This window comes from Sinocyclocheilus anshuiensis, unplaced genomic scaffold (assembly GCF_001515605.1).
Source record: "Sinocyclocheilus anshuiensis isolate Anshui unplaced genomic scaffold, SAMN03320099.WGS_v1.1 scaffold14, whole genome shotgun sequence".
Classification (NCBI taxonomy): Eukaryota; Metazoa; Chordata; class Actinopteri; order Cypriniformes; family Cyprinidae; genus Sinocyclocheilus; species Sinocyclocheilus anshuiensis.
Window position 1 is genome coordinate 311140 of NW_015544139.1, and position 17222 is coordinate 328361.

The 17222-nt window shown below is 35.1% G+C and overlaps 1 protein-coding gene across 5 annotated transcripts in view; it reads right to left on the reverse strand.

The window, feature by feature from the left end:
* The window catches only part of LOC107695019 (sodium bicarbonate transporter-like protein 11), a 55572-nt gene that overhangs the window by 28370 nt on the left and 9980 nt on the right, over window positions 1-17222 (reverse strand). For all 5 annotated transcript variants that reach the window (XM_016494783.1, XM_016494781.1, XM_016494782.1 and 2 more), the window contains exons 2-4: window positions 10982-11032; window positions 7170-7292; window positions 1009-1052 (exon numbers count right to left, since the gene is read on the reverse strand). In XM_016494783.1, the coding sequence (XP_016350269.1) occupies window positions 1009-1052; window positions 7170-7292; window positions 10982-11032 (218 nt within the window). The remainder of the gene's footprint in view (window positions 1-1008; window positions 1053-7169; window positions 7293-10981; window positions 11033-17222) is intronic.

A 17222-nucleotide genomic window follows, 5' to 3' on the forward strand; every position in this document is an offset into this window, starting at 1 on the left:
AATATATATATATATATATATATATATATACTTATATAACATATCTTATCTAACTTATTTAACATATTTATATTAAAAAGTATACATTTTTTATTTTTCAAAAATGACTGATTCACTTTGACCGAATCACTAAAAAGAACTTGAAAGATTGATTCACTCACAAAATGGATAGATGCAATATGGCTTGTGACTAAGAGGCACACACAGAACATATTTTTGCATCCCACTGTGCTACTTTTCCATTGTTTTCTATGTATACACTCTATGTCAAAACAGCATTCTAAAAACTGCCTGCATCTCAAATTTTTTGAAGCAAAAACGCATTCTGCCTGAATAAGTATTACTCTACACAAGAGCAATTTTTAGCAGCTGAAATATTTTACAGCTCAGTATAGTTTGAAAACTGTATGTTCATTATAGAAATTTCCATGACTGTTCTTAGAAAAAAATAAATAAATAAAAAATGTCCTGACATTGCCATGTTTTCCATGACCTTGGGATAACTGATTAATAAGTCATTGGAAACTGTGTATTACAGTGTTATTAGGCATGTTATACAGTTAGTATGTATCTGATACTGTATTGAAAATATTTCTATTTTGGATTCTTGTCTAATTCATTACATTTTTCATTAGAAATTAAATGGGTCAGTATAACAATTTGAGTGAATAGTTGATCATTTGATTAGAAAGTAGTACAATTAATTTTAGAATGCAGAATCATAATATCTGATAGCAATTTGAGTAAAAAAGTAGTCAAATTAATTTTAGAATGCAGAATTCAGAATGCTACAGTATTAGGTAAAACCTGATGATCATGTTATCTAGTATTTTTTTTTTAAATAAAAAAATACCAGATTTGAAAAAAGAGGTCTCACACTCTTGGGCCCCACTGTAAATTCACCCAGAATTCAATTAATGTGCAGTCACAGGTATGCATATAACTTCAGGCGGGGACTATGCATCTTATAAGGTCTGTTTGGCATGTGGATGTAATGAAAAGTCTCACCCTTCGAGAGGTGTTAAGCAGCACACAGCCGTGGACATCAGATTCTGTAGGAAAAAGAGAATAGGAGGCCTGAGGGGTGAATACAGTGTGCCAAAACAACAACCATCATAAAACAGGTTTTAGAGTTTTTAAGAAGAGAACGACTAGTTTCAAAGTAACACTCTGATAGCATAAAATCATTTAAAAAAAAAACAGCAACAGTGAACATAAAAGCCATCTGCATCAGAGAGCCCCTGTTGTGATCTCCTCAACTTAACCCAACATCACAAATATCTGCTATGAAACAGTTCAGTCCCTGAATACAAAACAAAATATCACTCCCACAACACTGTTTACTAGTAACCGCCAAATACATCACAGCATACTCCATGGATCACAAGCATTGTACGGGACATACACGTGTACGTGCATGTGTTGCCGTGTCCCTGTCTGTCCTTTATTTGCTTAATTCATGTTTGGTATTGTCCTCAGGTTTGCAGTTGAGCTTGAAACCCTCACGTGATGGCTGCATGCTAAGTCCTCCTCCATATAGAGATTATATAAAGCAGACAGCCTTTATCAAATAGAGATCCCTCAGTCCTGTGCGCGTGGGCCTCAAGAAGTCCTGCCCCTGGAAAGAGATATTCAGGCAGGATTACCACGACCTGCGGCTGACTCCTCCACTGCCTTAGCTCCAAGATTAAACAGCCCCTCAGATGGGTTTGGGATTAAAAGGGGAAAATTGAGAATAAAAGCACAGCTTTGGGGTTTAATAAGAGGTAAGTCTATGTGTTAAACTAATAAGGTTACATAACCTCTCAAACCTTTTAATGGCTTACCGTCACCACGTTAAACCGGTTATTTTATTCTCTCCTCTTCCATCCTTCTGTCCTTCTATCACTTTTCCATTTGTCATCTGTATTTTCAGATGTTTACAAGTATGCAATATACATTTAGCAATTATGTGAGGTCATATCATGTTGAACTGAAATGTACCGCATTATCTAAACACCTAATTAAAGCTCAGTGAGTTGCTGGATATAAAATTCAAAACCACTGTATTAACATAAGATAAATGGCAGCATTAATTGAGCTCGAACTACACTGGTGCAAACCCTAATCCAAAGAGAATTCAGCAATTAGCCAGTTATCAAAACCACATCCAATCAAACCAGCATCAATGATTTCCCGGAGGCTGGTAATAGTCAGATGTATGTTCACCCCTGTGGTCTTCTGAAATGAGGAGCCAAAGCCCCTCTATCTGTTTACTTTAGTATTTACTTTAGTATTAAGTCTAATGTAAATTCATGTTCCATTGTAGTTTACATAGTTTATTGGTTAAAATTTGGAAATGTACCTTACACTTGGGACTATCAACAAGCAGCAAACTGTAATAATACAGTAATAATTTTGTATATACAGTATGAGTTGTATATACATTATCGTTCAAACGTTTGGGGTCATTTTTGATTTTTGAAAGAAAGATTTTTGATGCTTTTGAAAGAAGCCTCTTATGCTCACCAAGGCTGCATTTATTTGACATTACAGTAAAAGTAGTAATATTGTGAAATATTATTAGAATTTAAAATAACTGTTTTCTATTTGAATATATTTGAAAATGAAATTTATTCCTGTGATGGCAAAGCTTAATTTTCAGCATCATTACTCCGGTCTTCAGTGTCACATGATCCTTCAGAAATCTCTCTAGTTGTGTTGCTTACTGTTTTTGTGGAAACTATAATACATTTATTCAGAAATTTTTATGAATAGAAAGTTTAAAAAACAGAATTTATTTGAAATAAAAATAGAAAACAGAAATAGAAACAGCATTTAGTCTGTTGGGATATGTCTCTGTCTCTAGCTTTGCACATATAGACTTTGCAACATTTGCCCACTCTTCTTTGCAGAACTGCTCAAGTTCAGTTCAATTTGATGGTGACCAAATCACATAACTAAAAACAAGTTACATCATAGTCTCATAAAGTTTATAAAATAACGACTTTATTCAACAATTTCTTCTCTTCTGTGTCAGTCTTCAACAACACGCATTCACGAAGAAGAAATTGTTGAATAAAGTCGTTATTTTTGTTTTCTTTGTGCACAAAAAGTATTTTTGTAGCTTCATAATATTACAGTTGAACCACTTATCTCACATGGACTTATTAACGATGTCCTTACTACCTTTCTGGGCCTTGAACGTGTCAGTTGTTTGCTGTCTACACAGGGTCAGAAAGCTCTCGGATTTCATCAAAAATATCCTAATTTGTGTTCTGAAGATGAACGAAGGTGGTTTGGGTGAACTATCCCTTTAAACGTTATTTTTACATTACTTCAGAAATAATGACTACAATAATACAATGACAAGCACATTTCATGTACCAATTATGTCAACAAATCCTCAATAAATACTGAGAGTGTGGAGAAGGTTGTGGGCATGGTGATGAATTTTTAATTTCACCAAACTGCATGGTTGCTAAAAACTGGCTCACTTACAGGTAATTTCTTGTTTTTCAAGAAATTCAAGTTAATTTTGACATGAATGCAACAGAAACTGGTCATGGCAGTGGATGAGCTGTTTACTCTGACATCAGTCCATCCATTTCCTGCAGTCTGACCCATTCAGTCAAATTTGTGGAAGAGTAATCAGCCAATCATAGTGCTGCCAAGAAGGACATTGCATTCCTCACATTTACGCCATGCTACAGGACAGTGATGAGAACTCAGCGGGCTCAAGGGAGGCAAAAGAGATGCTACCTCCCTCTAGAACTCTACTGACTTGTGTGCGACTGTGTTACTTCAGAAAAATTAGTGGTTTAGACATAATTTGATCTAATATTAGGTAATATTTGTTTTGCTTTATTTTTGTAGTATGTAATTATTTCTCACCACCCCTGCTTCACCCCCAGCAATCAAGCAGCATTAAAAACCCAGCAGTATGCTAAATAACATGGCTGGGTGTTCGGTTCAGCCAACTGCTGAAATCATGGGAATTATCACTTCAAATGAAATGTTTGGAGGCCCTGGTTTATTCAAACACACATGCACACACACATGCGTGCATCCCACACAGTTCAAACTCTTAGCAGTATGTCAGAGGAGTGGAATTTGGTTTTAATCTAGACAAGTGCTGACGGCTTGTGCGCCGAGGATGACAGAACATCAGACCGGATGAGACAACGTGTGAACAAACCCCACTCATCCTAATGTGAGCCCACCAAATGCACAGCAGGAGTCAGAAAATAGAATTTAAAACAGAACTAACTGTATTTGAGAAAACACAGAGAACATTTGCTTGTCTGATTCTGGGTCAGCTGTCTACTGATATTACTGAAGCTGCGCTCACTTTCAACAGCAGCAACGCATCAGGGCAAATAGCAACCCTATTAATAGATATGTTACATCATCCATAAGACATTATAAGTTTCAAAAGTTTTCAGTTATGCAAAACAGTAAACGCAGCAAAAATCTTTAATGGGGCTATATTGTAGCATTTTTTCCCCCTTGAAGGCCAATTATAATGTTACTCGAGGTTTCATGCACCAAAAACAGTTGTTGTTTTACATGGCCATTTTCCAGACTCTTTCTGATCCGTTTTTAAACAGGCTGTTTTTCCAACAGTACCTACAGAACTTTTTATATGTAAATTATTTGTAATTAGCTAAACTCCACATTGGTTTCACACCGCAAGCTTGAGCTTCGCGTCAGCTTCACGTTCGCAAAACTACATCGCCACTGCAGCTGCAGACTTGCCAGATTATTCACACTGGAAGTGTTTGTACAGCGTCACAGCAGCGGCTCCTAAGCTACACTGTAAAAAATGACTGTGAATTTAACGGTAAAAGACTGTAAAAATGCTACAGTAAAAACCTGTTAAATGGTTATGAATAACCGTAAATTGACTTTCCCAGAATTCCCTGCATTACATTTAAAATTTGATGGTTTTTTTTGTTGAAATAACTATGTTTCTTCTTAGTTTTTTCTTATCAGTTTTGTATATTAGGGTTGTATGTTACACATAATGTTGTTAAATGAATGTTTATTGCATTATTGCAGTTTCATGTGTGTTACCATGATGGTGTTGACTGCTCTAAAATATGAGACACCAGTGTTTCAGGAGTTTAGAAAACAGAATAGGACACATGCTTATATTCGATAACTGCTTTATTTACTATTTGAGTTTATGTATATGTTTTATTTTAATTTTTTTTCCAAGGCATTGTTATATGCCAGTGTTTCCTGTCATAGCTATGCAAAGATTTGAAGATTTCAAAAACAGTATCATAGCTATTAAACTATATCTTGTTATTACTTTAAATCTGCATTTAATCTCAAAATTATCTCAAAGTAAAAAGAGTTGCTAAAGTCAGATTTTTAAAATAAAAATATTATAATCTTAATTTAAGTGATGAGGGATTTTGAAAGTTTTACAGTAATCAGTGTTGAGTCCTACTGTAAAGTTAACCCTGCATGGTTTAAATGTTTGAAAATGATTAACAGTTGAAAACATTTGTTAGAAATGTAAAAAGTAATCAAAAAAGTAGCCAAATGTAATCAGTTACATTTCTTTAATAAAGTAATTGAAATAGTTACACTACTTATTACATTTTAGATAGGGTAACTTGTAATCTGTAACCTATTACTTCAATAGGTTGGTATAGTAACATTATAACAGTTAATGAAATGATGGTATTTAACTGTAAATTTAAGTTAAAACCGTAAAACCTAAAATGTTGTTACCATATTTTTTACGGTAAAATTCCGGCAACCACAGCTGCCGTTTTTTTACCGTAAATTTTATGGAATTTTTTTAAAGTGTACACATTTCTTTACAAAAAGAGCTATACATTTGTTTTTACAAGTTGGTCAGTAATAAACTTGAAAGTTTTAAAGTCTTGAAAGTTTGTTAACATGGGGATTTGCATGCAAATAGTAAACAACAAAAACAGCTCTGATTATGTCCTTTCAGTCATACTTTGATATAGAACATGCTGTTTATGTTTTTTATAAAGCACTTTTTGTGTGAAATCATATTTATTTTCTCCATCAAAGTGTGCTGTCACTTCGAAAACATTGTGAATGCACTCATTTGTTAACATGCACGCTGAAAAAATACCCGCTGCTCACGTGCCGCTCACGCTTGAGGTGTGAAACCGGCCTAACAGTGTAGTGCACTTTCGTTGTTCATCAGGACAGGTCAAGTTGTTATATATTATAGTTGTTTAACAGTCAGCAACCTCGGAGCATGTGATTCATTGGTACTTATGTACTTAAGTTTGTGTAAACGCACCTTTTTGCAGATGTGGAGCACATCCAACATACAGATTTATGAGAGATAGCAAAAGCTTTGTTCAGACAGAACTAGATTTACCTGAGATTAGGTAAATATGTATTTCACAAAAACACATAACTTTTTTTTTTTCCACAACCACTATAAAAATTACCAGTCAAATTGCCTAATGTTTTTTAGCTAATTCAGTCCCATGAGAATTGTAATCCAGTGTCTTTGACTGCAATATATTATTATTTCTCCTCATTTCTTTTGACCTTTGTTGAATACTGTAGCTAAACGTTTCACGTTGTGCTGCCTGGTGAATCTTCATTTTGGATTTAGACAACTTTATTGGCAACTTTCCAAATAAAATATCAGTTGGTTGTTCATGTACTGCTAGCATCTCATATTATTTAAAAAGAGAGTTATATCAGTGTTTTGTATCTATAAACAGTAAAGATTATAGATACAAAACAATGATGAATGATGATGAGAAATGATGAATGCAATAACATTTGTTTTCCAAACAATGTCCATTCTTCCTTGCAGACTTTAGATAATGTTTATCAGTGGTTTTTAAAAGCAACTATTTGGCCTTTTGCATGCACTATATACTAAAAAGTAAATTACAATGGAGATGTCAACGGTTTCCATTGTTTTTTTTTCCAATTGTCATCTTTGATTACATTTTCCTGCAGAGACTGAGGTCAGAAAGAGGAGAAGACGACTTTGTGTGGTTTTGAGTGACAACAGATGACCTGTGGGGGTGCGCGACATAATCACAGCACACCTGAGACTGTTGCCGTGGCAACAACTGACCTGCTAACCTGAGCATCTCCAGAGCTAATCAACAGCTCTGGGTCTAACTGCCATCCCACCCTGAACTCGCTCGCAAACACACACATTCACTGACCTGTCCCTCCTTGGTGTGTCTGGCTGCCGTAGAGATGAATGTCATCTCCTGATGGGATGGGAGAGTCCTGGCCCTCCTCTTGCTCCTCGCTCCCTTCCTCATGTTCTTCTCTCTCCCTCTGCTCTAAGAGCAGACACACACACACCCAACAGCCTCAATCTATATATACTTTTTAACATATTTTAATACACACAAAATGTTTGTAAATATTACATAAAAATTACAAATGCTACAGTAAAAACATGCTAACTGTCAGCTACCTTACCAAATACAGTGAAAAACTGTAAATGGTTTAACATCATTTTATATGTAATTTTACAGTAAAATACTGTCAAATATATGTTTTTTTTCTTTTTGCAAATAAAAACTGAATTAGCATATAATTTACTAAAAGACATTCCCAAAAGTCATATATGATTATATTTTATGCAAATAATTTAGTTTCTTCTCATTTTTGATATCGGTATGGTACATTATGGTGTTTTGTGTTCCACTTTGTTATTTGTGTTGTGTTTACTACATTATTTTAGTGTCACATGTTACTCTGATGGTGTTTTGTCTTTGTGTGTATGACCCTGTGCACTGTCTATATAAGAATATTAGCTATGTCTGATTCATTATGTGGCTTTCTAATGAACCACTTGTATTATTATGATGGTTATCAGCACATTTTAAAGGTAAAAAGCAGATTTTGGTAGTTTAAGTTGCTTGGTATTTTAACATTATATCACTTAATGAACTATATGATTATAAGTTGTAAAATATACAGGCACCAATATGCAGTGTTTGGGAGTAACTAATTACATGTAACAGTGTTACGTAATTTAATTACAAAGTAAATTTAACTGTAATCAGTTATGTGTAATTAAATCAGTTACTTATGAAAATGTTAATGATTACAAAGGGGGTTACATCAGAATATTTTCACACACACCCACATACAGATTTAATTCATTTATTTCCCAAATTGCATTGACTGCTCTAAAATATGAGACACCAGTGTTTCAGGAGTTTAGAAAACAGAATAGGACACATGCTTATATTCGATAACTGCTTTATTTACTATTTGAGTTTATGTATATGTTTTATTTTAATTTTTTTTCCAAGGCATTGTTATATGCCAGTGTTTCCTGTCATAGCTATGCAAAGATTTGAAGATTTCAAAAACAGTATCATAGCTATTAAACTATATCTTGTTATTACTTTAAATCTGCATTTAATCTCAAAATTATCTCAAAGTAAAAAGAGTTGCTAAAGTCAGATTTTTAAAATAAAAATATTATAATCTTAATTTAAGTGATGAGGGATTTTGAAAGTTTTACAGTAATCAGTGTTGAGTCCTACTGTAAAGTTAACCCTGCATGGTTTAAATGTTTGAAAATGATTAACAGTTGAAAACATTTGTTAGAAATGTAAAAAGTAATCAAAAAAGTAGCCAAATGTAATCAGTTACATTTCTTTAATAAAGTAATTGAAATAGTTACACTACTTATTACATTTTAAATAGGGTAACTTGTAATCTGTAACCTATTATATTACAGCTGCCAATATCCCATAACACTGGAAACATTGTCATCATATTTTTACAGCGAATTTCTGGCAACCACAGCTATTTTTTTTTTTACTGTAAATTTGACAGGATATATTTTACAGTATAGCACAGTATACAATATTGATTTACAACAGCACACTATTAATTTACTCTTCATATAAATAAAATATAATAAAATAAATATCTAACTTCTACTAATTCTTATTAATATTACTGAACTTTTCATATCTACTTAATGATTACAAAGGGGGTTACATCAGAATATTTTCACACACACCCACATACAGATTTAATTCATTTATTTCCCAAATTGCATTGACTGCTCTAAAATATGAGACACCAGTGTTTCAGGAGTTTAGAAAACAGAATAGGACACATGCTTATATTCGATAACTGCTTTATTTACTATTTGAGTTTATGTATATGTTTTATTTTAATTTTTTTTCCAAGGCATTGTTATATGCCAGTGTTTCCTGTCATAGCTATGCAAAGATTTGAAGATTTCAAAAACAGTATCATAGCTATTAAACTATATCTTGTTATTACTTTAAATCTGCATTTAATCTCAAAATTATCTCAAAGTAAAAAGAGTTGCTAAAGTCAGATTTTTAAAATAAAAATATTATAATCTTAATTTAAGTGATGAGGGATTTTGAAAGTTTTACAGTAATCAGTGTTGAGTCCTACTGTAAAGTTAACCCTGCATGGTTTAAATGTTTGAAAATGATTAACAGTTGAAAACATTTGTTAGAAATGTAAAAAGTAATCAAAAAAGTAGCCAAATGTAATCAGTTACATTTCTTTAATAAAGTAATTGAAATAGTTACACTACTTATTACATTTTAAATAGGGTAACTTGTAATCTGTAACCTATTATATTACAGCTGCCAATATCCCATAACACTGGAAACATTGTCATCATATTTTTACAGCGAATTTCTGGCAACCACAGCTATTTTTTTTTTTACTGTAAATTTGACAGGATATATTTTACAGTATAGCACAGTATACAATATTGATTTACAACAGCACACTATTAATTTACTCTTCATATAAATAAAATATAATAAAATAAATATCTAACTTCTACTAATTCTTATTAATATTACTGAACTTTTCATATCTACATACATACTGTACACTGTCCCCTGCTGACCCTATAAATTACTGGCAAACTAATATGTTAAAGTTACAATTAATTTACAAATTTAATATGCTACACTGTACATTTAATCCATCCATTCTGAATTGATATTTCAGCACGATAAGACAGTTCCTCAATGTAAACACAACAAGGCTTCAATAATCCATACATTTCTCTCTTTTTTCCTGTTGAATACAAAGTGTTCTTGGGGTTTAATACCCCACAGATGTGACTGTGTAGCCAGAGTGTGGCTGAAGCTGTGATTTATCCACACATGGAAGCTCGTTATTGTTCTCGCTTCTCTGGTTGAATGTGGCATGTGAGTGGCTATCGGTTCCATATCTTTCTCCTCATCTATTCATTTATTCACTAATCCTTCCCTCTATTATTCTCTATGTAAAGCTGGAGAGGAGAGGGGGCTGTTAATCCACGTGTGCTCATTGACTCTAATGCCCTGGACCTACAGTGAGCGGGCGAGAGGATATTCCTCTCCCCGACGACGGCACTCCCCTTTTTTCCCCTTTTCTCACTCGCTCTTTCAAGCTCAGAGCACCGTGGTTGATCATATTCATAAGTGTTTGATTCACTGAAAGCCTATTCATGAACAAATTAACTCATTTATTGAAAATACCCCCCATACTTTGTTATAATTACATACGTATAAACAAGAGCCCCTTGAATTAAACTGAGAGAGAGATGACATAAACAGTGATTTCTGAAATGGCATAATGAGGGAATACTTGAGAAATCTGAACATGCCACAAGCTTTACTTGTACTAACAAATTTTGCACAATTAATTTTACAGACATTTCCAGGCACTAGAGATTATTTATTTATTTATTTATGTATTTTTGCTCAGATTTTGCTGCATTGGGCTTCACTGCAGCAGAATCAGAGGCAGAAAACTTGTCTCTCATTGACACTGATGAGAAATCCAGAAATTTTATATTTTGAATATTCCTGCAAGTCAGAAATGAGGGCATGCTTTAAATACTGTAGAAAGGAGTTTCCTTCTGCCTGTGTTTTACTCCCAGCTTGACCTTCACAGCTCTCTTCCAGGCCATGTGTTGAACAAACAAACACACACCAACCAACTTCTACAAACATTCACTCACCCATCTCTTGATAGAAGTATCCATTCTTAGCCATCCCTGAGGGGGGAGCCTCTGGAAGAGAAATTAAAACCACAATTAACAAAAGACTTCAAATAACCACGAGTGTGTGTTAAATAACACAGCATGAATAAGTGTTTCTGATTACCGTAAGAGAACAAAGCAGGTTTGATCAAGCACTGATTCTTCAGTACTGGGACAAAACAGGTTATCTATCCAGCAATTATTATGGATTAATCTGTTCAACATGTTCGGTTGCTGTCTCTGGCCTCTATTTTCTTTTTTTAAATGTGTTTTTCTTCTCAATAAATGTCAACACCAACAGATACAAAAATAATGTGTAAAATAGTTATAAATATTGATCAATCTAGCATTCATTTTAATGAATAAATTAATTTAGACTACTGGATGGTTTCAAACTGATATTCAGCTTCATCTATTGAATTGTCACCACACTAAGACAGAAAATATTACAGTTTTGATGAAATTTTTTCTTTGGTTGCTACCACCAAGATCAATTTAAAATGAGGGAAATTTATTTAAACATTGACAGAGTTGACATATTATGGCTGCGATATGTGAAAATATAAGCATAATTACTTACATTTATTTTATTTTTTTCACAGAATTTCACCCACTATTAAACTTGTCTTTTTGACTTTTTGAACTCATAGCAGGTTAAATAGCTAAAAAGGACTTAAGAATGAAGACAGATTTTTAAAAGGTTTTGATGTTGACAAATTCCTTTTAAAAGAGTAATACTTTTAAAATTAACCTCCTTCTTCTATCAGAAGACATAGTAGTAATTTTTCATTAAAATATGCATATTTATATCTCTGTTGTTATTCAATTGAATATATATTTTGATGGATATGAGATTTTGTTATGGTCTAAGGACACCGAATTTGTGTTCAGGACATTCAAGTGTTAATCTTTGATTTCGTTCAAAACTGAAACATTGTTATTATCACTAATGACAGGTAAAGTTGTTTCATGTGTTGTCCCATGTCTCAAGAATCAGTGTGAATATGCAAACGTGAATATGCCATAGTCATGCCCTTACGATGGTCACCAAACAGTCACACACACTCCAAAGCACAATTCCACTGACACATATATACACACAAACTCACATATTTACTCCAGCATGCCCACACCCAGACATAAACACATGCACATGGAACCAGCACACATATTCCCACACCTGTGGCCTACATTCATTTGGTGCCATTTAAGGGGATATTTATGAGGTGAAATCAGCCGTGACTGAGGTTTCTCTTTCCCACTTTCTGACTCCCTTAATTGTCAGGTACCTCTCTTTCCAGCAAAACACCCTGCCTAAAAAGAGTATGCATGTATGGCTGGCATAAGTGTACCACAGCACTCACATTTTGGAGCATGAAAATAATATACACACGAACACACACAAAAACTTGCACATATCTCATCCTGTCGTACAGAGTACAGTCTACATCAGACGTAGTGACAGAGCGTTTGTCTCATATTTCTCTTCAGTGACAGCCCAAAAACATGAGCTGCTGTGCCGTTATATTCTGCAGGATGTACAAAAACAGAATTTGTCAGCACAGGAAACAGACTGTCTGAATATTAAGCTGATATGAAACTCCAATCAGCTGAGACTGGCCAGTCCAACATGAGAAGCCTCTGCATGCCTGACAACTCTCATTCTGGGCCTTAAATTAGCACTTATTTAAAATCAATAAAAACTTTCACTGAAGACTGAAGATTTATATGTAACAAAGACATAACTAAGCTAACATCCTTATGCTCATGTCACTACCTAAATCATTTTATACAATGATTTCTTGAGGGTTATTCTCACAGCTTTGGCATTAGTAATTTGACGCCAACGAAAACAAGGTTGTGAGCGATAGAAGAGCAGTCTGTTCAATATGTCGTACTGTCTCAAGGCAGTGTGATCTCTAGTATTGTGACAGCCTATGAACACACTCATACACATGCACATTAGTAAATGAAAGAGACACGTTGATGTTACACTGCAACATTAAATAAACCTGCATTTAAAATATCTTAGTTTCATCATTTACTAATAAACACCACACACCACTCAAGTCTTACAAGGTTACGTTTTAGATGCTGTCAATGTGCTTAATGCCTGTTCACACCAAGGATGATAAATATAAAGATAACGATAAAGATATAGTTCTTAAAATCGTTCTCAATATTAAAGAATAGCACTCTCATTCTGGGCCTTAAATTAGCACTTATTTCAAATCAATAAAAACTTTCACTGAAGACTGAATATTTATATGTAACAAAGACATAACTAAGCTAACATCCTTATGCTCATGTCACTACCTAAATCATTTTATACAATGATTTCTTTAGGGTTATTCTCACAGCTTTGGCATTAGTAATTTGACGCCAACGAAAACAAGGTTGTGAGCGATAGAAGAGCAGTCTGTTCAATATGTCGTACTGTCTCAAGGCAGTGTGATCTCTAGTATTGTGACAGCCTATGAACACACTCATACACATGCACATTAGTAAATGAAAGAGACACGTTGATGTTACACTGCAACATTAAATAAACCTGCATTTAAAATATCTTAGTTTCATCATTTACTAATAAACACCACACACCACTCAAGTCTTACAAGGTTACGTTTTAGATGCTGTCAATGTGCTTAATGCCTGTTCACACCAAGGATGATAAATATAAAGATAACGATAAAGATATAGTTCTTAAAATCGTTCTCAATATTAAAGAATAGCAGCTATAATGATAAAGGCACAGAGAAATTACATCGTTGGAAGCACTTTCAGAACGATTTTTTCCAGCTGATGAATGATAAAAACATTGACACCCAATCAGAATCAATCCTGCTATCATGAGCTCGAGAATTTAAAGCGGCAGATGAGTGTGAACTTAGAATAAACAGACAATATCGTCCACTGGTGTGGACGCTAATATAGTTATATTTATCGTTCTGGGTGTGAACGGGCCAATAGCATTAAACAATAGGCATTTAAATAGGTGTCTTCACACATATGCCTTCTACATTAATTTAAGGCCTTAAACACTGGTGGGAACAGAACAATGAATGTGATTTAAATGTATAAAGAAAAAACTAAAAAGAAAGAAAAATAGTAAAATAATTTATTGTAATGCATTTGGGCCATTTGCAAATAATATTTGCATTTTAAAATATCTATACAAGCATTCTTAAACCTGTGCCTAATATGCTGGAAATGGCTCTGTTAATGCTTCTTGTCATGTCATATTCAATTACAAATTCCATCACATAAATGATAGGCTATTTTCAATTTAAAACTGTGAAATTTGACAACAAAAAAAAAGGTTGAATGCTTTGCATTGGATATTACTGTTGGTTGTATGTTTCGCAAAATACATGTTGAATTTTAAATGTCTAGCTATTTACTTCAGACTTATTGATCGCTAAAACTAAATCATTGCACTGGAATTCATGTTTGAGTTCTGTGAACAGTAAACCCTTCCTTCTTTGATATGCTTTGCCATCTACTGACCAGTGCTGTTAGTCTGCAGAGACTATCCTATGAATTTAAATTTTAAAACATTTTGTCACCCTAATAACACAGAGAGTAGTGCGTAATGGAGTGCAGCAGATCGGCATCAAGCATGTCAAATATTGGAGGGGGGACCATATCTGATTATTTTAGTGGGGGTGGGGGGTGAGGGGCTTGTCCCCCTCAATGTCTATAGTGGTTACGACCCTGCATTAATTTAACAGAATTGTACATGTGTGAACAGGACCTGTTGCCGGAAAGCCAGTAAATCAATTTAAAGGTAATTTCAGACAAATTACATCATAACGGCACTTTTATGCTAATGTGTGAATTTGTATGTGTTTCAATACAAATAAAAGATGGAAAGCAGTTTGATTAAATACCACATGTTGTACAATTGCTGAAAATAGTACATTTAATTTGCAATTTAACAGGTTTTATGTGTGAAAGTGAAACAAATGTTTAAGGCCTGAATCATGAGTTTTCTCCACTGAAGAGCTGTTTTAAATTATATTTTTGTTTTTTCACCATCTAAACAATCAAAACCAAGGTACATCACAGTACAACAGTGAACAAACCTGTCCTTCGCAGTCTCATAGATGCTTGCATCAAATAAAATATAGCATTTACACTCAGGTCTATGATCACAATAAAAACCCCAAGGTCACCGTAGAAGGTCACCCTCCCACAGTAGAATGACTATTCTCAGGCAGAAAACAGTCATATTTACGCATTCCACCTCATACACTGCTATTACATGATGCTCACAACCCACCCGGCTCTAATCAACGACATGCACTAGCATTTGCATAAATGGCTTGAGCCAGCAAACCCATAATTCTTTAAATGTCCTCCCATCGTAACATAATTTAGGAAGCCATGAGTAAGCTGGTGAGGCAGACGGAGAAAACGACTCTCTCCCTCCCCTGCCATTCAAAGTCAGTGACGACGCAGCAGCCGATTGGTATTCTGTGTATGTTCTCATCAGAACCGTCCCTACAGACAAAACACCTTCAGCCCAGCCATGCCTACAGGCCCTCCGGAGGGAACGGTCACTGTGCTATTTACCCCCACTCTGACCTTTCACTGGGTACTTCGTCTCTGCTGCCTCCAGCTATGGGTACTGTGTGACCAACCTTTATCAACCCCTGGCTCAATGTCTGATCTGAAGATATTTCTCTAATGCCACGTTAGTGCATGCTTATTTCCATCGCAGATGCCGCTCATGGACCGCCTGTTGATATGCAAAGGAAGTGAGCAGGACTGACAGAGGAAGTGGTGCTGCGGCACTTTCAGCCTTAAATCACTCAGGGCCAGGGACGGGTTTGACTTAAGCATCACACTTCCTTTTTAGAGGTTACTGTAGGTATGGTAAGCAGGCTGAGCCAGAACTGATACATCAAATCAAACAAGCTAAGGTTTGCATTCGATTACTCACCCAGGCATGATGCACGAAACACAAACAGATGTGTCAAGACACGCTTTCACTTTGTTGGTTCACCTTTACTGTTTTATTCGTTCACGTTTAAAATGCAAAACTCTCTCATTTCAGTCCTGCTTCAGAGTCTCTTCTATAATTACATTTCCTGCAAACCAGAGCAAAAAAAAAAAGTTTCACATGGAGACGTGATCAAAGCCAAAGTGTCGAATGAATGAGAGATAAGAGGGACAAAAAGACTAAACAGAAAGCTGTTTTTTAAAAATAAATCTTGATTTAAAAAAATTCCTGCTAATCACATTAATGCAAGGAAAAATGTACAAATGATAACTCAAATTTAAAGCAAACAGAAAATACCTGGTGCAGGCTGGGTGGCGAACAGACTCCTAATATCTGATCATCATTACTAACACAGGAAGTGCTGTCTTGGCAAACAGGAAGCAAGAGCTGGCAGAACAGGTCTCTGTGTGTGTGTGTGTGTGTGTGTGTGTGTGTGTGTGTGAAAATACCTGGTGCAGGCTGGGTGGCGAACAGACTCCTAATATCTGATCATCATTACTAACACAGGAAGTGCTGTCTTGGCAAACAGGAAGCAAGAGCTGGCAGAACAGGTCTTCATTGTGTGTGTGTGTGTGTGTGTGTGAATATTTGAACGTCAGTGTAGTTTTACTCTCAAACACAGGGATCATCATTGTTTGCATGTGCATTTAATACCATGACTAGATTCAGTTCAACTACAGAGATAAGCTGATGTGTGAGTCACAGACTAAAGCTTAGTAACCAGCGAGTCCTTTCCCTTTACACACACACACAGACACACACAGGCAATTTCAGACTCTCTGCGCCAGTGAGCAGTGAGAGTGGTGTCTCTTTAAAGCTTGGTGGTCTGGTTGTTAAGAAATACTCATGTATGTGGTTAGTGTGCAACAGAACCACAAACAGCCTGTGCATCTATTCAGTTTCATACTCAAGAGCATAAAACATCAAATATGCCTCAATATCACACTCTCTCTCCTTGCTTTGATTTTTTTTTTTCAGACAAGACCAGACACGCTAAAAAAATACAGTCGGAATGGACGACCTCTCTCTGGCGAATAATGCAAATTTACAGATAAAAGTGTGCAAAGATGAAACAAGAGCGAGCGTGTTGTTGCGCGCGGCTGAGGTGGCTGTGTAGCTTGTCTGGTGTGAAAGCGGGAGTGTGTAGTAAAACTGTCCTCCCTCTCTCTCTCTCTCTCTTACACACACACACACACACACACACACACACACACA